At 37.5% G+C, this 24,015-nt stretch overlaps 1 protein-coding gene across 2 annotated transcripts; it reads left to right on the top strand.

Moving 5' to 3' along the window:
* The first annotated feature begins 321 nt into the window (after positions 1-321).
* Positions 322-19,425, top strand: upf3a (UPF3A regulator of nonsense mediated mRNA decay). 2 transcript variants are annotated; one of them, XM_015363349.2, is made up of 11 exons: positions 329-681; positions 4,175-4,281; positions 6,111-6,217; positions 6,622-6,720; positions 6,969-7,079; positions 7,939-7,994; positions 8,578-8,736; positions 9,658-9,809; positions 11,038-11,332; positions 15,909-15,986; positions 18,313-19,425. In XM_015363349.2, the coding sequence occupies exons 1-11, from the start codon at positions 355-357 to the stop codon at positions 18,475-18,477; spliced, it is 1,656 nt and encodes a 551-aa protein (XP_015218835.1). In that variant the 5' UTR covers positions 329-354; the 3' UTR covers positions 18,478-19,425. The 2 variants fall into 2 exon arrangements, with proteins under 2 accessions (XP_006639007.2, XP_015218835.1); XM_006638944.3 differs by lacking the exon at positions 15,909-15,986 and having other exon boundaries at positions 322-681.
* Positions 19,426-24,015: the final 4,590 nt, after the last annotated feature.

The following is a 24,015-nucleotide window of genomic DNA, read 5'->3' as shown; positions in this document are numbered from 1 at the left end:
TTTTACACTTTAACCATTATTACAGTACATACATTTATGATACGTGTTGGATAATACACCAAGTATCATTTCCAACCAAACCTTATCAGTCCGTTTTTCTAGAGAGAATATCACCACCAAAAATTGTTAGACATATTTGTGACTTTGTGAATTTGATCTTATAAAGTGCTTTGATTTGCGCAATTAAACCAACAATGGGAACGTACATATAACGTAGCACTACTGACTTCAATTTTGAAAATCTTAACATTGAATCCCTACATGGGAATTAAAATATTTTGGTCTTCGCTTTAGCTGCGTTTGAACCGTCTTCTAAAAGAATCGCCCTAAACATGCTGTAACCCCCATTTTAAGATGCATGAAGCATTACTATTCAATGTCGAGTCCCGTACTTCACTAGCACTGCTCGGTCCTGCGTGTAACCGATTCTGCAAAGAGCTTATTCCTGATGCACAGGCTGTCTCCGGAACCACCGCAGCACTCGCGGTGCTTGGCCGCAGTCTCGCGAGCGGGCCCGTCTCCCTGGCTGGAGAGGGAGAAATGAGGTCGGAGAAAGAGCCGGCGACCGGGGGCAGGGCAAGAAGGATTGTCGAAATTCAGTTTAGAGACCTCCCGAGAGATCAGGATACCGTTCCGGCAAATTTAAAACACAAGGAAGAGAAAAAAGAAGTCTTTACAAAGGTAAGGCTGCGAATGTGTTTCAAGCGCTGCACAGTTGGATTTCCGACATGGAGGTGAAGCCGGAGATCAGCACCATAGACAGCGATACATGTGAAAGAGCCACGCAGTGCTGCAGAAATGTTGAAGTTAACTGAAGTTGGTTACTCAGAAAGCAGTCTGAAATGCGCATTGTACATTGTACATGCTATAATAAACATGTTACACCTGACGTTTCTGAGTCATTTACATTCAAACATATTTACGCTTTTCCAACGAGCTGTTTACGTGGCGTAACCGTGTCTGATTTCTGTAAACGTAGTGGTCTTCAATGTGGGTCTTTTCACTATTTTAGAAGTAAATTTGTTGCAATATTTAAGCAGTTCGTGTAAATTAACTTTACAAATGAGAGGAAACGGGGTGTGCGGTATAATTCAAATAGCTATTTTTTTAACTCATTGATCACAAGCTAAAAAGGTTGATGCCTAATACCAATCAATGAAAATAAAAGCTTTTAAAAAAATAATATTTTATATACAGTGCCTTCTGTTACGTGACGTTTCGACGATATCTAGAAAGCAGCCGAAAAATATTAAAGAAATTCGTGTTTATGGAGGAACTTGAGTCTGACCTTGATAAGATTTGGAAACGGTGTTACTGATGTCTCCTATGGACCCAAGCTTAGAAATACTACAAATAGGAACTAAGAACACTACGTGTATGGAATATAATATTATTATTATTAGAATTTAATTTATTATTATCAATTTATTTATTATTTCATTATTAATATTACATTTATATCGAATTCAGATGTCCAATGTACAGCGCAGTTATTGGCTATCCATTACTGTTAACATGCGTATAATATAATTATCTTAGATTAGGGTGCATTTCTTGGATCAAGATGTTCAAACATTTTTTGTGTTATTTCATTGTATTTTTGATACTACAAGAAGCATTGGCAGTCAGCAGCCACAACCTGGGTTCAGAGAATCCTGCTTTCGCCCTTAACTTTAGGATGTTTTGCTTGAACATACTGTTGCCTGTGTTCCTGTAAGCCTCTTGCGGAGATTCAATTCACCCAACCAGGAAAACACGTAGCCAACAACAGAGATCAGCATGAAGGATATAAAAATAATCTATCCATTTTCTAACTGCTTCATCCAATACAGGGACGAGGGGGAGCCAGAGCCTATCCAGGCATGCTACAGGTGCGAGGCAGGATACACCCTGGACAGGATGCCAGTCGATTGCAGGGCACCCACAGACACAGACATGCTCACACTCACTTTTCCCAGGGCCAATTTTCCCAGAAGCCACTCAACTAACTAACATGTCTTTGGCCTGTGGGAGGAAACTGGAGCACCCAGAGGAAACCCACACAAACACAGTGAGAACATACAAACTCCACACAGATAGCATCCTAGATTGGGAATTTAATCCAATGGTCCCAGCTCTGTGAGGTAGCAATGCTATCCACCTACATTCAGCTTCCCAACATTTTATCCAAAATGGCTAAAGCCATTGTCCTGGATAAATTCCACTTTGTTTTTACACAATTTGACTATGTCCTTAATTCTGGGAATTATGGGCTGTTGGCGCATAATGGCTGCCACATGTCACCCAAGTGGCTGCACTTCAGGGGTGGATGAACGGGGTATATATACCTCCTATAAAGGAACAAGTAAAGGTTTATTCCATGCTGAAAAGAAAAAAAAAAGAGACGCAAACTTTACCTGTTTCTTTGTAGCCTACTCATGCTGACACAGCTACCTTCTTGAACTACTATATACCTCCTGTATATGTTAAATGCTTTGTGATCTTAAGGAATATACTGTGCTGCTAAATATAAGGAATTTATCATTTTTATGGTTAAAAACAGTCATGACCATTCATTTTCTGTTTCATCATAATGATTATTGTCCTATTTTCTTACAACGTATATTTCTGAAAACAAAATTAGTTATTGAACACATAATACCACATTTGATGTCCAGGCACAGACTGATGTTCCATCCATGCTTTGTGTAGAATCTCAACAACCACTTTTTACTCCATCCTCTACTGTTAAAAGACGCTGCAGTGGAGATTTTGATACCTTGGCAGGATATATTTAAATACACAGAATAGACACATAGACCAAACAAGAAACAAATGCCTAACTCTGTAATTAAAGCTCTAACTAAACTCTTCAGTCACATACTATCAATCAGGCAGCTAGTCCGCTTTGAACATACACAAAATACTGGAAAAAATATTTGGGTTTTAAATAAAATTAAAGTAATACGAATCCTTTATCCCTGTTTCATTGTTAGGTCCCAACAGCAAATATGGACTTTCCTTGAAATTCTCTTCTGTCTGACTGTCCTGGAATTTCTGTAGCCCAGCATTGAAAAGGACTGCTGAGGCATTCCTATTTGTCAATGCCCCAGATGAACTTTGCCCCTCATTGTCAGCTGGGGGAGGGGAATCATGGGACCCGTAGTTCTCCCTTGTCTCTCTCAGCTCTTTTATGGCATCTCTGCCACCTCGAAGTGTCACAATAAGTATAGAAATGCACACAGTATGTGATCAAGACATACACAATTCACTTTAAGTTGTGACTGAATTTCTTGTAGTCAGACTCTTATATACAAATCTACATATCTATATTGGGTTTTATAAAAAAAAAACGAATGCAGGCCAGAATGTTTGATAAAAAAGAAAACATTAATGCATTGAAGAGATATATCATATTTAGAGTTACTGAGTCTGTGCTTCTTTTTTACACACAGAAAGTAATTATTAGTCGTATATTTGGACTGTATGTTCCAGGTACCACTGAAACAGAAAGAGACATAGAAAGTTGTACAAATATGGGTTCTATTAAAGCACCAACTTCTAGTAAATAAAATAACCTTAAATAACTATTTTCCAGTATAAATATTTATTACTTTTAGTTGTATTTTCCATGCTTTTTAATTAATATTTTTTAAGCTGTGTCAATCTAGAGATAGTACCTAAAGAGCACACTGTACATAAAGTATTTATTTACAAATCAATAAAATAACAACTTTGTAGTCACTTCATGTTCTGTTTAATTATCATTACACATAAATGTAGTATTTACATATTTTGAGCAAAACAAAAGAACAGCACCCAAACAAAAATATAGGCAATCATACAATAATATAAATATGGTTTATTTGCATTACAACAGAGATCTAGTCGGTGTTTAATAATAACAATAATGAAAACAACAATGATGTTTGTGCTGGGTACTTCCATTGTTACGCAATCACTCATTCTGTACAAGCTACTTCTTCCAGCTCTGGTTCAATAACTGTATGTGTTGTTTTTGACTTTAATAACCTATTTGGTTTTGAAAATCAGGTCCATAATCATGTCATCCATTGTATGAGAGGCTCAAAAGTCTCATCAAGATGTCATTTAATAGCAAGTTTGATTAAACATCTGTTTAAGGTTTACCTGTAAGTTTATTGAATTTAAAAACTACTCTTACAATATTTTGCAGGTAGTTATTCGGCGATTACCCCCAAATCTGTCAAAGGAACAGCTTGAAGAACAACTGAATCCTTTACCTGCATATGACTATTTTGAATTCTTCTCAGCTGATCAAAGGTAAGATAAAATAACTAAAGACTGGATTTAGTTATTGACAGTCTTTCTGGCTTCTTTTTAGGATTTATTTGTGCTAACTTGCAATAAAGTTCCATGCAATTGTATACGAAGTAAGTTGTAATTATAGCTTACCTATATAAAATTAGACCTAAAACATCATTCTAACATTTTTTTTCCTATTAAATCCTGACATATGGTATTTTACAATGAGTCAGTCATAATGCACTTGGTATATGATTCGCTTCTTTGGTTTAATGTTTTAACAAAATTGTATACTATAAAATGGTATATCTAAAACCTTAAATTATAATCATACTTAATAATTAGCCTAATTATTATTCATAACTGATGAAAGTCATATGAGTAGTCTGTTAAAAAATACTAAGAGGCCTTAAAAATGCAAGAGTTGATTCTGTTTTCAGTTTTTCCCCATATATACTATATATTCATAAATTCTCAGTTAAAATAATTTACTTAATTTGCAGCCAATTAACAAAACATGAATTGTATTTGGCAGGTTTGGTTGGTTTATGTGTTTTTGTACCTGTGACTGTGGATACGAAAAGCCAGAGAAAATTAGCATAAATCGTGGCTTGCCAAAAGGATGCAGAGGGCAGGACAATTTGCAGTAGTAATGCATTCAGATGGGTTCCACTCTTGAGTAACTGTGGTGAGGGGCAGGCGCCACATATGGGCAGAATCGCTATGTCTGATTCGGCCATAGGTGTGGAACAATGGTCAGGTTTATGGACTGATCACTGGAAGGTTGTGGGTTAAAATGCCCGGTGAGTTACTACTGCTGTTCTACATATGAGCAAGCTGCTTATCAATCCTACGCTTGAGTTGTTCCTGTTAAATACCTAACTATACCAATGTATGCATACAGTATGTATGTCACTGTGGATAAAAGCATCAGCCAAGTAATGAGATAGACTTTATCCTGCACCCAGAGAGACCTGGACTTTGCTCTGGTCACATAATCTCCCATACACTAAGATAGGAGCTGTCACCCACTAAACAAATGCTGGCTTGGTGCTAAATAACCAGTACAAGGCAACACAAAAACATTCCCAACAAGACTCAAACTGGCTCAAAGATGTATTCAGTGACTAGTCAGGATTCAAACAGTTTTGGCTCAAAAACAAGCAGATGGTGTACAGCCATGGAGAAGTATGAGATATTGAACTTGTACATTGAAAAAATGGACAGCCATGGTGTTTAACCTCCTTTCAGTTGATAATGGGTTCGATTTTGTGCAATTCATTGTTTTAGTTTAGGTGGGTAGCTCGTCAGCATGCGTAGGCTGCAAAGGAAGAAGTAATAGGTTTATTCCATGCTGAAAAGAGGGTTGCTCACACCTGAAGAAGGCTTCATGGCTGAAATGTTGTGTTTTCTTTCTTCTCTCTTCAGTATGGAATAAACCTATTACTTGTTCCTTTGCATCCATTGTTTTATGCCTATGACATAAATCTGTTTTTTCTAATTTTGTAAGATCTGAAGCTAATTTCATTCACAGTATAGTATATTAATGCCTCTCATTATTTAAACTTAGTAAAACACAAATGCTCTGAGTCTGGTTTAGAAGAATAGTGTAACTCACCTTAAAATATACATTACATTTAATAAAACAGGTCAATTGTAAAATCATGATATTATTTATTAATTAATTAAAACATTATTTATTAATATTATTTTCAGGTGCAAACATAATCACACTGTTTCAGAAATCCAGAAAAGCAGTGAGAACTGAAAGAAGTGCTCAGATGGTTTTGCCGAAATAATGTTTCAGAGAATGTGAATGAATAATGTGTTTACCTTTTTTCTTGTAGCCTTTACCCACACCTTTTTTCTAGAGCATACATTAATTTTAAAAACCCTGAGGACATTGTTCTGTTCAGAGACCGTTTTGATGGATATGTTTTCATAGACAACAAAGGTAATCCTTTACCTTGTTATAAGGTTGTTAATCCATTGTGTCTGTCTTTTACATGTCCATTGCATGGTAGCATTTCTTTGATTCATGTAAACTGATTTGGCCATAAAAATGTCAATAGCTGAACTGTCAATAGAGAATATTCATTTTTTATACTAGACAAAAGAATCTTCCAGAAATATTGGCAGCTCTTTATGCGAATGTTATAATTTAATTTCATTCCATCTCAAAAATACAATGAGATGGAATGATAACATCTTGACACATTCTGTAGGGAAATGGTATGAAAATCAAGAGCGGTTTTTTGCTACCTGGGAAAAGAGAAAAATCGTTAATTTGTTTCACTCACACAGAAATCGTAGAATCAGTGCGTTTTCTTTTTCAAACTAATATAATTTTTTATTTAGGTCAGGAATATCCTGCGGTTGTAGAATTTGCACCATTTCAAAAAATTGCAAAGAAGAAGCTCAAAAAGAAAGATGCAAAAGCTGGCAGTATTGAAGAAGGTACCAATACCTATTTTTTCCGCTATCATACAGTATATAGCCAGTTCTCACTCAAAAACAGTTTTTAACTCCCTGCACTGGTGTCTTAAAGCAGATCTTTTGATGAATTCTTGGCAAAGACCAGTTTTCTGGTTCCTAAAAAAACGTTGCTCACAATATTGTTGCTCACTGAAAAGCAGTATTCATTGAACTTTACTACTGATATTTGTTATTACTTACAAAAATAACCCTGCTGTCTTTTTTTCAAGACCCTGAGTACAGAAAGTTTCTGGAGAACTGTTGTGGTGACGAAGAGAAGGCTACTGCCAATCCTGAGACACTGCTTGGAGAAATAGAAGCAAAGACAAGGGAGCTTATAGGTAAATTGATTACTTTGACTTACAGAATGCTCCAAGAAGAAACATCAGAAAACGTGGTAGAGTTGTTGGTGTCATGGATTATTAACAACACAAGAGCCTCCTAATTACACAAGAGAATGTGTAATTAAGGCAGACAACACAGGACCTTGACTGACCTGCCCTTCAAAGCTGAAAATCCCTTTTTGAATGTGCACAGATATCTGATATCTGAGCAGATATTTAGGTGGATGCTGCAAATTGGTGGTGGTGGAGGGGAGTCCCCATTACCGGTAAAGCTCTTTGAGTGGAGTGTCCAGAAAAACACTATAAGTGTAAGCAAATATTATTATTATTATTATTATTATTATTATTATTATTATTATTATTATTATTATTATTTAGAATATTCGTGGATAGGCTCAGGGTAACCATGATCCTCAAAAAAAAAAGCAGTTTTCTGATAATGTATGGATGTTTGGATGGGTACTGGTAAATATGATGAAATGTTGTATGCTTCTGAAAAGACAACAAAGATATAATTCAGGATGATTGACGATACTTTTAATTAGGAGTGTCTCATGTCAGATTAAGGGAGAGTATGTGTCACGCTTGGAATATAACAGGTTGTGCAATGTTTCCAGCAATAATTTCAGTTGATGTGTTCTAGTGAACTAGTGTTCAGTTGATTTCTATATATTTGTCACACATTGTACTATTGTAGTATTTTTTTCTTATTATAATTAGCATACATTCCTGTCATTATTTCTGACTGGTTGTCACAGTATTATAAAATAAAGGGTTTACCTTGCACTGGACCGATTGATTCCTTCCTGTCAACAAAAGCACATTTTATTTCATTTTTTAAAACATTTATTTTCAGCCAAAAGAACAACACCACTTCTGGAATACATAAAAAACAAGAAACTAGAGAAACAGGTAGGAACATTCTGCTTTCCTTATCCGTAAAAACAGTCTGAAAACTGGATTAGAAACTGGAAAACTGGATTGTAACTGACAATTACAACCTGACAATTGAATTGAGTATCACATATCTGAAAGCAATGTTGCTGTTTTTAAAGTGAAATCATTCAAATTAAAAAAAGGTATTGTATAATCAAATTTCAATGGTATTTTTGCATAATTAAATACAAACTCATAAATATGTTTAGATTAAATATAATATGTAATTAGTATAGTCTGAAGTGGTCAAATAGATCATTATTATCCAGAACTGTGTGACTGGCCTGTCCACAGGTGAGGATGCTTGTGTGAACTTGCTAGTCCTGCTCAAAATGCCAGTTTGAGTGCCTGTGGGACTGTAGTTACATTGAAGTCAGATAGGTAGTTTAGACACTGTAGTCTTAGTCGTGCCCTTCCTAAGAGTGATCTCACCCCACTAACATTATAACATGGTGTGTAAACCCCAATCTGGAATAAATCCACAAGCGGAGGTATTGTAGCTATGGGCAGCGAACCTTGCGTCGGTGTAATTTTCAACAGCCAAAGTCCTTGTTTGCAGCGGATCCGGGAGGAGAAGAGAGAGGAGCGGCGGCGCAGGGAGCTGGAGAAGAAGCGCCTGAGGGAGGAGGAGAAGAGGAAGCGCCGGGAGGAAGAGAGGCGCCGGCGGAAGGAAGCGGACAAGCAGAAGAAGCTGGCCGAGAAGGAAATTAAGATCAAGGTCTCGCCTTTTCTTGGCTGCTGTACAACTCCACCATGTTGGTTTTGCCTGTGGTGAATAGGCAAAGCAGAAGTTACACAAATGACGGTGGACTGTTTGCTCATTCCTGGTGTTGTGGAGTTCTCCTCTTCGTCTCACACTGATGTAGTTTGATTTATTAATATTAAACTGGGCTGGGAGAGTTGAAAAAAGAATCCATACCACTGAAGCAGAAGGTCCTGGGAGACCCTTTATGTATCGGGATAAGCGTGTGGGGTTTAAAGATCAAGGGAGCACAGATCACTGATTACCATCAGGAGCAAAACTCTTGACACTTGGATTGGCATAATGTGCCATTATATTAGTTCTCTACCTGTAAAATAATGATTTTGCCTTACCCGGACCTCAGCAATCCTCTCCATTTTTTCTGTATGTACATGCCCTATTGTTACGCAATGAGATTTATCAAAATCTTTACTCTTGTCTAATATGGAGGCAGCTGTAATCTGTATTTATTGAAAATCGTGCAGCCTAGTGCTGGACAGTCACAATGTTAGGTGCCTCTGGACTGCATTTCTGGTTTTTCTGTGATGCCCAGTTGAGTTAGTGATCTCATGGTGGCCTGTCCTGCTTGGTTGCTTGTGGTTAACAGGCAGTGCTAAACTGGTAAATCTGTGTTCTGTAAACCACCTTTGCATGTGCACATTCACGAACACATTTCTTCTTAATGTTTCAAATTGTGTCCATTATTTTAAGAGCTGTGAATGTTCATTTATTCCCCAGTTGGAACAAACCCTCATTTATTTTCAATAACAAATTCATATTATTGCATACAGAATATTACTATTAACATGAAATTAAGCCTCAAATACAACATTTATGGGGAACATTTTAAACAGTGGGTAGTGATTGGTTATGACTTTTAATGTGTTTTCATTTCAGCTTCTTAAGAAGCCTGAGAAAGATGATGACCTAGATTCCAACAGACTGAAAGAAAAAGGAGACAGTGGTGATACGGAGAATAGCAAATGGGATAAAGTGTCTTCATCTGGACACATGAAAGTTAAACATTTGGACAAAGAGTCAAGAGACAAGTAAGACACACATTCAGTGTTATTATGTAACTTACATAATAAGGTATAGTGTCTTTTATGTGCAATGCTAAGAAGGTGGGTTTTTAAATTCCAGTAAACATCAGTGTTTAATGAAGACCTGAATCTTTTAGTATTTATTTACAACCAAATGAGCTAGGATGGGCTGAACAGACTCCTGTTGTCTGTACCCTTTCTTATATTACAATTTTAATTCTAAACATAATTAATCATTTTGAAGTTAGACAAGTATTAACACATTTTAAACAGAAGCAAAACTCTTAGAATTCTGTCTTTATTTTCTGAAGTGTCATGCATTAAATATATTTTTCATTCAGATATTTTCACTATGTGAATTTAAAATGAAAAAAAAATTATAACATTTCAGGAAAAAAAGTTTTAATTTGTTTTAATTTGAGTCCCATGGTCAAAGGATGGGGAGTAGGTGGCACAGAGGTAACATATTTAAGTTAGAAGGGACCTGCAAAGCTATTTTTTATATTTTGGTTGAAACGAATTAGCATTGATAAGTGCATTTCAAAACGCAATGAAATTCAAATGTACACAATAATGTGCAAAACCTGTAATTTACATCACAAAATCAACTACATTTATAGGTATGTACAGCACCATATTTCCATCATTGTCTGTAATTCAGAATGAGGCAACAAAACAAGGCCCTATTTCATTGTAAACACGCAGGATTGTCTTTTAATCCAATAGAAATATTGTTTTTAATGTTGAGGTGGTTTTGCCGACAAATACTACTTACTTATTAACTCTTCATGTAAATCATGTTTGAACATTTCTGTGGTGAAATGTCTGCTGCACAACCTGTACTTACTGTATTAACTCGTACATCGCACTAAGTTAGTCATTGCAGTGACTAGTGAGCAGAAAGGGCCATATCACATCACAATTCATGCGAACTCTCACTCTTGCACATGGCGAAACTAGTGGGTTGCAACAACACGGTGACCATACAGTACTTTCACAATTTTCTGCTTAATGCGGAATTGGTAAAATTTTACAATACCTTCAATTAATTTAGTTTGTTACCAAGATTTAATAATTGGCCTGAGAAACTGGGACCGCAGTTCCCCTTTAAGGAAAGTGGGTCACCTCCTATACTGTATGTAAGGCAGTTTGAGGTCATTTTGCAAGAAAAGAGCAAAATAAAATGCAAAGAGCTATTATCTTCCTCATCACCATTTCTGTCACGTCCACTCAGAGCTCAGACGGAGAGTGACAAAGAGCAGCGTGAGTATGGGAGGAGGCTCAGAGACAAGGACCCCGAGAGACAGAGAGGCCGGGATGAGGAGCGCAAAAGGCAGAGGCACCACTACGAGTTCGACAAGTTCATGAGGCGCAAGGAAGAGATCAAGTGGGGCAAAGGATACTGCCAGGATCGAGCAAAGAAAGAGGGCCACAGCAGCTACTCATACTGCAGCGACCTGGGAGAAAAACTGGGGAAAGATGACCGGACTGATGACATTGGGTCCCGGAAAGAACGCATTCGCAACAAGGTGAGGAAATCGGGCTGAGCTGAAAAGCATCAATCATTGTTTTCACTAAAGAGTATGAATACAGATCTTGATTCATTAAATAATTAACATTTAATTGCGATAAGAGCCATTATTTAAACATGCCAAATTTTGGATTGTTAATGCTGCTCTTCAAATGAACATTGAATCATGTTAGTAGCAATAGTAAGCATATGCTGGTGTTGAAATAGTTCAGCTAAGTCTTAAGATATGTCCTGATAGAGTTAAGTGATACTTTTAAAATACACTGTGGTGAAAAAGTAAGTACACTCCCTCAAAGATTTTATGATTTTTAAGATTTTAAATATTTAGTCATATTTGACTTGCACTCAGTCCTCTCCAAGTTAGTAGATAAAACTAACGTCATTTCACAAATAACACACAAAAATTCTGCTTTGTCATTATTTATTTAAAAAACAGCTCGCATTCACTCTTTTGGTGTGAAAAAGTAAGTGCACCCCTTGATCCAGTAACTTGTGGCAAACACTTAAGAAGCAATAACTAAATAAATAATTTACATTATAATTTATATAATTTATTTATTATAATATTTTTCCTGTGAGAGTTGATCAGTCTCTCACATCACCTGGGTGGTATTCTGTTCCACTCCTCCTTACAAAACTGCTTCATCTCTGTGAGGGCTTTCCTGTATGCACAGCTCTCTTTAGGTACCACCACAGCATCTTTATGGGATTTAGGTCTGGATTTCTTTCTTTTTGAGCCATTGTATTGTAGATTTGCTTTTTCTTGTGTTTTGGACCATTGTCCTGTTGCATAATTCACTTTCATTTCAGTTTTACCTATCAGAACTGTTTTAACTTACAGTACATTGTCCTCTAGAATACTCTGGTATAAAGTGGAATTCATGATAAATTGAATGATAGCCTAAGTTCCTTAGGCAGTAAAGCAGACCCAAACCATGACCCCAACAGGTATGAGGTTCCTCTGGTCAAAGACAGTTGTTTTGCTTTATGGCCAAACAACTCCACTTTTGACTCACCTAGGTTACAGAAGTCTTGGTTGCCATTCAAGTACTGGTTTAAAAAAGTAAGCCATGCAGCGGTGTTCTTGGAGAACACAGGTTTCCTCCTGGCTGTCCTTCTATGAAAGCAATTCTTGTTTGAACTTTTCCTGATAGTGGATTCTTGAACTCTGACATTTACCACAGTGAGAGAGGTCTGTAGATCCTTGGATGTACCCTTGGTGTTCTTTAGACCTCTAGGAGTGTCATACTGTCAGATCTACATACATACAGAGATAATTTGGTAGGACAGTCACTCCTGGGTAGATAAGCTACAGTCTTGCCTTTTCACTGTTTGTAGATTATCTGTCTTACCATGGAATGATGGACTACATATTCTTTGGAAATGGCCTTATAACACTTCCCAAACTGATAATAATATCAGCAATATTTTATTTTCCTAAAGTTCACTGATTTTTAATCTGGGCATGATGTGTTACTGTACTACAAACCTGAGTGTGTAAAACGAACCTGACAAAGTTTCTGATTTTTTATGCAGATAGAATAACTTCCATCTGATGATCAACTAATCATTTGTACATGTGCAGCTGACTCTACACACCCTATTAATTGAGGTGGTTGAGCTTACTTTTTCACACAAAGAGAGTGAATTCTGGCAGATTTTATTTTTAGATACTGTAAATAATAACAGAGGAGAAATTTTAGTGGTATTTGTCAAATTAAGTTAGTTTTATTTAATATTACGACTTGATGTGGACTAGGTGAAGGTCAAATAGGTCTAAATATGTTATACCATAACCTGCCCCACCACATTACCTGCCTCATCGCAGCTTTGCAACACATTCTTAGATTTCTTTACCTCCAAGATTGACAACATCCGACATCACATTCTCTCCACTATGTATATCATTTCCATACTCTTCCCTCCTTGTCCAATTTCTGGTTCCCTTCTCTCCAACTTCTCTCTTATTGACTCAGCATCCCTAAATAAACTAGTTACATACATGAAACCCACAACATCTGTTTTAGATCCCATTCCCACCACTTTATATCAGTCCTGTTTCTCTTCTCTCTGTCCCATTGTCCTCAATATTATAAATTAATCCTTGAGCACTGGTATTGTACCAACAGTCCTCAAAACTGCTGCCATTACCCCCATGCCCAGAAAGCCTAACATGGCTCTCGACAATCTAAACAATTTTCGTTCCCATCTCCAACTTATCCTTTCTTACAAAAATTCTAGAACACACTGTCACATACTGTCACACACTGTTACATAGCCATTCATGGCAAAAAACCTTTTTGAAACTCTCCAATCTGGCTTCCATCAACTTCACAGCACAGAAACTGCCCTGGTCAAAGTCACTAACAATCTTCTAATGGCTTCTGATTCTGGTTCTCTTTCAATACTCATCCTTCTTGATCTCTGTGCTGCTTTTGACACTGTTGACCATGACATCTTACTTTCTCGTCTTGAGATTGTGTTTGGAGTTTCTGACACTGCTCTCAAATGGTTAAAATTTTACCTCACTGATCGCTGACACTTTGTCTCTCTTAATGGGTAGGTCTGAAATTGGCCTTGTTAAGTCTGGTGTTCCTCAAGGCTCAATACTGGGCCCCTTGCTCCTCAACATTTACATGTTTCCACTTGGTCAGCTTTTAAGATCACATGGCCTCAGCTATCATTTCTATGCTGATGATACTCAAATATACATCCATACCAAACCTGACATTGATGTGGCTGTCTCTATTCTATCTAAATGCATCTTTGACATAAAAACTTGGATGACTCAAAATTTCCTTCATCTTAACTGTGACAAGACTAAAGTCATGTTTATAGGCACCCCCCATCAACTTTGTAAAGCCAATCCTGTAACCCTATCTGTAGATAGTTCTGTACTTGAGCTTCAGTCTAAATTGAAAAACCTTGGGGTGATATTCAATTCTGGCTTAATATTCGACCCACATGTGCAGCATATTGTCAAAACATATTTTTTTCAACTTAGAAATATCGCTAGACTACGCCCTATGTTATCACTAACCGTGGCTAAAAAGCTGATCAACACATTAGAGTTTTCCTGGATTTACTACTGTAATGCTCTACTCGCTGGGGTATCTAAATCTACATTGAACAAACTGCAGTATGTCCAAAATTTGGCAGCCAGAATCCTGACCAGGTTTAGTGCAAGTGTTCACATTACTCCTATCCTGGAATCCTTGCACTGACTTACTGTCAAATTCCGTGTGGACTTTAAAATCCTCATGCTCACCTATAAGGCTCTGCATGGCTTGGTACCTCAGTACCTGTCTGAACTATTAATGCCCTACTCCCCACCTCGCAACCTTCACTCTTCTAATTCTGCTCTCCTTACTGTCCCCCAAGCCCGTCTACATTCTATGGGTGACAGGGCCTTCTCCTGTTATGCCCCCAAGCTCTGGAACTCTCTCCCCAAAGATTTCAGAGAATCACCTTCTCTAAACTGCTTCAAATCCAGTCTCAAAACCTTCTTCTTTAGAAAAGCCTTAAATTTAACTGGTTCCATTCTTTACCCCTCTGCTCCTACTATACTTAATACCACCATCCACAGTCTCCTCTGTATATTGTAATTGCGTTTTATGTTGTGTATTATTTTTATTTATTGTTGTGTTCATTCTGTAAAGCACTTTGAGAAGCCACCTTTAAAGGTCCTATGTAAAATAAAGTTTATTATTATTATTAAATTGTAATGGGATGTACTTTTTCACCACAGTGTACTTTTTATCCGTTTTAAATGTTTGACTTTGTCCTTGTACCAGTGACTAGGTACTGTAGTATGCATGGGGACTATGCAAGAATCAGTTTGCTTTCTCAAAACTTTCTCATTTCCCTAAATTAGAGGAACTGCTAGTTTTTTATGTATCCAACAAAATATACCTTTGCTCATCACAATGGTATGTCATTATTTGTTTTTTTGATAGACATTGCTTCTTCTTTACAGAAATATTGAGGACAAGAACTGCAGTGTTATTGCAATAGCTGTATATAATGCAGGAAGATCAGCACTGATGAAGTCCATGATGCTGATTGTACAATATGATCAAATTAATTATGCCTTATTATTTGCACAGCAAAACACTTGATTTCTTACACCAGTTCGATTTAAGTTAAACCAAAATAGATTAACTACAACACATATGAAAAAATGTTATCGCCCAAAAAATGAATGCTGATTTTTGGCATTAAATATTATGTTCTTTTTATTGTTCAGCCATTTCTATTTGATCTTTGATGTAGATTTCACAGCTTCCGAGTTATAAGCTTTATGACTGTGCCTGACAATCAATAGATAAAAGTAGTTGTTGTTTTATCAGGACAGTTCACCATTTCATGAATTTCTGTAGTAAAATCAAGCTTATAAAGTGACTTATGGAAGAGTTCAGTTCTCCTGAGGCTCATGGCCTTACATCTTCTTCCATCCTGCCTCGTGTTTTTGAAGTTGTACATCCACATTCAACCAATCGTAAATACGGCGATTAGCTGGAATCAAGCTATGGCTTCCTTGGGCTGAAAAGTGATTGAAGGAACATGTTTCTCAGTCTGTGTTAGTGCACCAAGAGAAAAGGACCTCCCATTCAGAGGGGCGTGACGTGATAGGAGGGGCTCTGCCAGCGAAGGTACAGCTAGCTTTTGAGCCTTTCTACCCAGGGGAGGGAATGTTGTACAGCGTCAAGGGGAGGCTCCATCCAGGAAAATGCCCAATTTTGACAGCAAAAGAAAAGCAATAATGCAAAGCGAGCATTAGTCCTTTTTTATTTAATCTTTGAAAAACTCTAGAAAAGAACTGGATATTCCCTAAAAAGGTGGTCAATTCATGTTTTTAGAGGGAAATTATAATTATCCTTATGCAAGGAAAATGTATTTTAGACAAGACGACACAGCTACAAATAATTTTCTTGGGATCAGTGGAAGAAGAGAGAATTCATAGCCTGGACAGTGGATCAAAACCAGTGTTCATTCAGTGCTGCGTTCACTGTTCTGGAAATTGGTACATAAGACGCTGGTGGATTGATTATCTTAGCTTAGCCTTCACATTTGTGTCCCATAAAAATATATAAATGTTTCAGTAAATCGTAATATTTTTCAAGCATGTTTTGCTAATCCTTTTTCAATATTTCACTTTAAAAAATCCTTCAGTCTAAATATAAAATTGTATTTATGTCTTTTGCTGTCAATAAACATGGCATTTGCATCATTTGACATTTCTAACTACATTGTGAAATAGGAAAAAATACATTGAGTGACATCTTGCATAAAAATACATGATCTGTGGCTCTAAAACTGATGCTACATTTGGCAGATGTATGAGGGTTTCAATAAATTAGGTAACAAGAGCTCATACCATATCATGGTAATGTAATTATGCATAGCATAAGGTGTAACCAATAATAAGGCAGTAGTACACAACATATCTCCAGACCTGTGCAGGCATGTGACCCACTGCGAAACAATGTACTGAAGTTAGAGAAGTAGAAATCCATGTCTAGCAGCTGAAACCAAGACTTTGCTGCTTACTTTGCTCTCCTGGCTTCTTGAGACGGATAAGATGGAAATCATTGGCTGCAATTCTGGGCTATAAGTTAGACAGATCTGCACCTATCTCTTATAATGCCATATTCACGTGCAGGTAGTTTTCACCATCCGCACTGTGTGGCCTAGCATTATGGTGAATCAATATGACACCCAATTTTGAGGGACCGTTTCCTGCAACTAGTTCAGCAGGTAATGGACCTGCTCAGCCTTCACCATGTCAGCCTATCAAAGGAAATCACAGTTCCCAGAATATAATTCTCAAGGGCCTCCTTGCCCATGAAATTGTTTTCATAGGAGGGGACTACAGAGGTATCCATACCATAACTACTGATTTCCACTGCAGTGTCACATGATTCATGTACATTTCAACTCCTATAGTAGTGCACTGCAGGAAGTACACTATGTTTCCATGGTAACATGTTAAAGACAGAGACAATGAGAGTTTCATCCAGGAGGATCTGTGATTTTCTGATAGTTGATAATTAGCAAGGCAAATACTGAGGTTATTTACAATGATGGCATGTTTCAATGTCTACCCTTATCAGGCCTTAATTGTGGAAGATATATACTTTTTTGGAAGAGGTGCTTAGACACTCAGACTCCTGCTTATCTTGAGAATCTGTTGCTATTATCATCAGCATTCCTGTTCCCCCAGCCAGGCACAGGGTCTGTAATAATTTGACAGGAAAATTCTGCCTGCGTTGTACTCTCCACTGGCCGAAACTGAATCAAAAAGCCCACTTCGGTATTTGACCACATTTGCACAGTTTAGCCAGCCACGTATAAACAGAAAGGTAACATCACCACCAGCTGGTGGCGCAGTCCCATTGGCTCTGGATGAAGCAGATGGTAATGTTACAGTATTTAAACACACTGGAGCAACTCATGTCCAACCATGAAAAATCTTGTTACCGTATTTATTGAAATGTCCTCTTGTGTATGTCTTTACCCACAAACTGAATGCTTTCATTTCCATAGTCCCCATTAGGCAAGCTTGGGTGGGGGGGAGGTTTTGTCTTGCAAAAATCTTCCATGAAATTATACAGGGAGTTTAAAATTTGAGTTTCTTTTCATGTGGTATTTATAGGACTGTTCAAAATAAAAAGAAAAAAATACAATTACAGCAGGGAAGATGGCTGGTAAGCAATTTAAAATGTAAAAAACAGTACACAGACTGACAGCGATAGATGCTGACAGGAGTGATCACATCGAGAGAGTAAAATGTACAAATATGTACGTAAGCAGCGAAATCACCTTTCGCTATGTGTAGGAGTTAAAGTTAAAGAAGATTTTTTTTTCTTGCTCAGCCGATTAGGTACTAACCATGTGGTCTAGCGTGGGTGTTTTTTTTTTATGATCGAGTGCGTCTCTTCTCTTTCTTCCTCTCCATCTACAACTTGTTTCAAACAGGACCGCCCTGCTATGCAGCTCTACCAGCCAGGGGCACGCAGCCGAACACGAATGGGGTCAGGGGGGAAAGTGTATGACTGCTCCAGCAACTCTCCGGAGAGCGCCGGCGAGAGGAAATACGATGCAGCAACAGGAACCAGGTCAGAAAAGGGTGAGGATGAGTAGCCAGGCTTATAGACACATCTGTTCCGCTCTGCACGGCTCAGAAGGGAGAACTACAGTATGTCATTTAAAAAAAACTGACCTGAAGTGTTTCATGGGCAGCGTAAATTCAGTTCAACATGGCACAGTTTTTTTTGTCTATTTCCTTTGTATTCTAACATAAAAAAATCTGTATATGGAATATTGCATTTCTGAAGTCTGCAGTATATGAATGCGATGTATTGAGCAGCTGTGAATGCAATAGTGCAGCTGTGTTTGAGTGTAATGCCAGATGGATGTCACTGCCTGATCAATGTTTATTTATATATGTACAATGTTATAAGAATATTTTGTATAAACAAATGCACATTTAAAATATCTGTTACCTGATAATGGGGTGAAGCTGATACTCCTATAATCTAGTAAGATGTTTTTGCAAATGTATTTTGCAGTGTATGGTAGTTGATTCTGTTCGACAATATAGAATATGTGTAAAAATTATAAATATCACAAATATTTATGGTGAAAGTCTGTATTTCAAAATAAATGTGATGTCATTGCATCACTGAATAGAGTATTTACAATATATTGTTAAAACATTATCTTAGGGTCTATTTTAAAATGTTTTAAAAAATGTTTCTATTTGCTTTGTTTTCTGAAGGAATTTATTTTCCTTTGTGCAATCTTTTAAATGTTGTTCACATTTTGTATAAAATACTCTAATATACATTTTTTTCAAAGTATATTTGTATTTAATGGTCATGTGTGTGCGTACATAAAGTTGTATCTGGCAAATTGAAAAATGCAAACAACCAGCATTGCACTCAACTTAATACTGTAAGAACAAAATATTTGTCTCTTATTTTTTTGTTTAATCAAAATATCACAAGTGTACTGCAACTGCAAGTCAAGACTCTTGTTTTCTACTTAGTGTAGATCATTTTCTGTTAATAAAAATAGTACGTTACACAATTTTAAAAGGATCTTTTTTTTCTTATCAGTGAAACCTGCATTCTTTTTCATTGGAATAAGTAATGCCTTAAATACAATGTGCTATTGCAGCCCATTAAGAATTTTATTTATGATGTACTACCATAAGTAGGTGTCTTAAAAGGAAGTCACTCTATATAAGTTGCAAATAAGAATTTTAATGGAGTATTCTAATTTGTAATTATTGATCTCAGTGTTACCATTTAAAGCCTGATAGGTGTTCTTACTGTAGCTATATGCATGATAAATTCCGAAACGATTAATTTTTCAAAGTATCGTTTTTGCCCACCCACCTCTGTTGCCTGACTTAGTCTTAAAGAACCTGGTGTCTGTGAAGCAGCTTCTTCAAGCACAAGCCCAAGTTTCTTACATAAGCAGGACTGACATCTTCACTAAACTACCTTGCTCTTTCAGACTCTCATTACTGCTGCACATGTAAGTATTGGCATAACTGCCCCTGGACCTGGCCCACTAATCGTTATTGAATAATGATTATTGATTACTGATGTAACTAATGATGGAAGCAGCAGCATCATGAATTATAAAGTTGACAGCAACATTTTGCTGATTATGTAAAGGAAAATGTTCCCACACCTATTGGGGTGTACTACACCTTGCAGCATGGCGGTGACCCAAAACATTTAGCCAATGAAACCAAGGAATTAATCGGGAAAGCAGAGTAGAAGGAAGTAGAAAGGAAGTAGAAAATCATAACATGGCTAAGTCAAACCACAGATTTAAATATAGCTAAGCAAATTATTTTCTATGCAGGAAAAAATGAAAGTCACCCAACCCCAAGAATAGACAAAAACCCCAAGTGACTACAGCAAAGCATCTCAGATGAATGCACTTAGACCTTGATGGGCTGAATTGATCGCAGACATTTTGCAGGGATTGCTTCAAAGTCATACCTGTATCCAACCAATTAATGCCTTTTGCACTTTGAAATTTGGCAAAATTTGTATTCAAAATACAGCTCCACCCAAAAATAACTGGAAGAAAGAAATTATCACAATTTAGGTTCAGGAGTGCTCAATATGGTAGAACACAGCACTACCTCATGTCCATAAATGTTTTTTCTTTCGGTAGAACAGGTTGCTGCAGTGCAGTTGTGTATTTTTGCTTAGGTCGAACGTTTCTAAATGCCTGAGAGCTTGATGTCACAGTAATCAGAAGAAAAAAAAACTATTTTATCTATTATTAGTAATCTTATTATGTCTCCTGAAACAGTATGTTAAGAATAGCATTTGCAGTTGGTTTAGCTCTTAACTCCACTTCTTGTCTGCTGGTTAAATAGTCAGACCTTTCTGCTCTTTCTGCGCAAGGGTAGCGAATGAGCCGTTTCATTTTTGACATGACTGTAGTTTCCATCAGCTCACAAGGCATCTCACATAAAACCCCGGAGTCCCAAAAAAAGTAGATGTATGGGCTCACTATTTCATGTTTTTAACATCAGCTTTGAATTTCAGCTGGATTTCCTTATCTTACCAGTCAAGGCTTATCTCTGCTGAGAAGCATGGTGCCTATTCCAATTGAAAAATCCTTGGAAACTAACAAATACATGTTTAACATGGGTATGAATGCCTTCTGTAGCTGCCGGTGTATCAGCAATGAGACATTTCAGATCCATGCAGGTGCCTGTCTGGTTTGCAGGAGGTTGGACGGGTCATCATGTATTAGAGAAGTCCCAGACACTTCCTCTGTCTGATGTGCTTCTTCACTGCTGAGACATAAGCTTTGGTGTATGATACAAAAGGGATAAAAAATTGTCATTCTTTCTCCAGAACCAAAAAAAAGAAGATTCAAAAGAGAATTTGAGTGATAGCAACAAAAGCAAGAAAGTCCCTATCAAGGATGAATCCAAAAAGCCCCAAGCTGGGAATGGAAAAGCCCCAAAATGGGGATTTTTTTTTCAGAGTGTTCCAGCTCTCTATCCCATCCACTGTGTATTCCAACCCTGTGCCCTGGGCTGCTGGGATAGGTTCTGGGTTCTTGTTATCCTCACGAGGAAAGCGTGGCTTGAAATTTCATTATATTTAGTGCAAACAATGAGGATGTAAAAAACTTATTCTTCCAGAAGGTGTCAGTGTTTCACTATGCACCTGTTCTGTTGCAAACTCTGTAGAACTCAACATATCTTGACTCAGTTCCTAAACTGCCATTTTATTATATGTAAATCATGAGCACACCCACATTTGTTTTTATGTATGTTATTATACTTATTACTTATAAAAAATATGTTTAAAAAATGCGTAAGTGGATTTACAGAAAACTTTTACTTAAAACAGATTATCAGTGGTGTTGCAGGCAGTTGTAAAATCCTCAAAACCTAAACTTGTTGGTAAACACATTTGTGTGACGTGTCACTGAGCTGTAATCCACAAATGCAAAATGTTCTCAAAAACATTCAATTGAAGTGATATTAAATAGAGAAGTGCAAAGAAAACAGTTAACACCTTGGGGGGATTTGGTTACTGTTAAGTCACACCTTTCAGTAATGTCTCATTGTTAACATCATATATCTTGACAAAACATTTCACAGATACAAATCTAGAGTTGCTGTCTGACAGAGACCACGCATTAACATTACTGACTAACAAGATTAAAGAAAAGGGACTTTTATTGTCACCTGAGTTTGGGAACTTTCTGGAGTTTGTGGCATATTGAAGTAAACTATATAGTAAAGCATAGAATCTTGACAAAATAAACCTTTTCATGCATTTTTTAATGATAATTGCCCATCTAGAACAGACTGAAGAATAGCTCAAGGCATTTGTCTGAAATCCCACATGTAATCATTGCCAAAGACTTTCACCGCCTGGTTCTGCTTACATTTGCAGTATTTCCTACCCCAAAACTTTAAAGTGAAAAAAAATAGCCTTTTTTGGAAAACTCATTACAAATAAAAGCTGAAATAGCTTGGTTGGATATGTGTCTACCCCCTTGTAATAGCAATCCTAAATTAGCCCGGTTGTAACCTTCAAACACCTTCAAAATCACACACCTAATTAAACAGCCTCAGTCTGTGTCAAACTGTAGTAATGCACACATTTCCTGGATAAATTCAGCAACTTCTGTAGGTTCCTGTTCTTCTGCTGGGTAGTGCATTTCAAAGGAAATTCCCGGTCTTCAACACTCAAAAGCTTTCAAAAGAAATCTGGCACAGTTGTGGAAAGGCACAGATTAGAGGATGGTTATAAAAAATACACAGAGGCCCTGGATATCCCTTAGAGCTCAGTCAAGGAGATTATTAAGAAGTGGATGGCGTAAGGCACCACCAGAACTTTTCCTAGATCAGGCTGCCCCTCCAAACTGGATGACTGAGCAAAAAAAGAGACTGATCAAAGATGCTGCCAAGAAGCCAATGGCAACCCTGAAAGAACTACAGGCTTTTATGGCCAAGGCTGGTCTAACTCTAACTTATGGTCAGCAGCCATATCACCCTGCAGCTCACAACTGGCAACCCACTAAAGTTCAGCAGGTGTGAGCCTGGTCAGTACCTGGATGTGAGACCTCCTGGGAAAAACTAAGGTTGCCGCTGGAAGAGGTGTTAGTGGGGCCAGCAGGGGGTGCTCACCCTGCAGTCCATGTGGGTCCTAATGCCCCAGTATAGTGACGGGGACACTATACTGTAAAAAGTTGCCTTCCTTCGGATGAGACATAAAACCGAGGTCCTGATTCTCTGTGGTCATTAAAAATTCCAGGGCGTTTCTCGAGAAGAGTAGGGGTGTAACCCAATCATTCTGACCAAATTTCCCTTACCAATCATGGCCTCTTAATAATCCACATCTATGAATTGGCTTCATTACTCTGTTCTCTTCCCCACTAATAGCTGATGTGTGGTAAGCGCACTATGGCTACCGTCACATCATTCAGGTGGGGCTGCACATTGGTGGTGGTGTGTTAGTTAGTCTCCATTACCTGTGAAGTGCTTTGAGTGGAGTGTCCAGAAAAGCACTATATAAGTGTAAGCTATTATTATTATAATTTACTATGCATGTAATAGCTATTCAAAGCACTTCACTTATTTTGCCCATATGACATGCCGGCAGAAAGGAAATCATTGTTGAAAAACAGCAACGAAACATTATGATACTGTGATACTGCAAGCAAGTGGCAAAAAGGTTTGTGGCCAGACAAACCCAACACAGCACGTCCCCCAGAGATCACCAATCTTACTGTGGCACATGGGGGTGGCTGCATCATGTTATGGAGATGTTTCTCATAAGAGTTAACTAATCACATTCAAAATCATGTCCAAAGGTAAGTAGCATACACCTGCCATCAATGAAAGTGATTCTGATTAACCCCAAGTAAAAATCAGCTGTAGGATTGCCTTGAAACTTTCATGGTTGCATCCTACTGGGATAGCCATGGTCAGCAAGGAGCTGACATAACATCTACGGGATCTAATTGTTGAAAGGTACCGATCAGGAGAGGGGTATAAAAGAATATCAAAGGCATTGGATGTACCACGGAGGACTGTGAAGACTATCATCAATAACTGGAAAAAATATGGCACCAGAGGGACATTGACAAAATAAGGATGACCCTCCAAAGTTGATAACAGGA

The sequence above is a fragment of the Lepisosteus oculatus genome, chromosome 15, assembly GCF_040954835.1.
Source record: "Lepisosteus oculatus isolate fLepOcu1 chromosome 15, fLepOcu1.hap2, whole genome shotgun sequence".
Classification (NCBI taxonomy): domain Eukaryota; kingdom Metazoa; phylum Chordata; class Actinopteri; order Semionotiformes; family Lepisosteidae; genus Lepisosteus; species Lepisosteus oculatus.
Note: the sequence above shows the minus strand (reverse complement) of the source record. Positions and strands in the feature narration are given on the sequence as shown.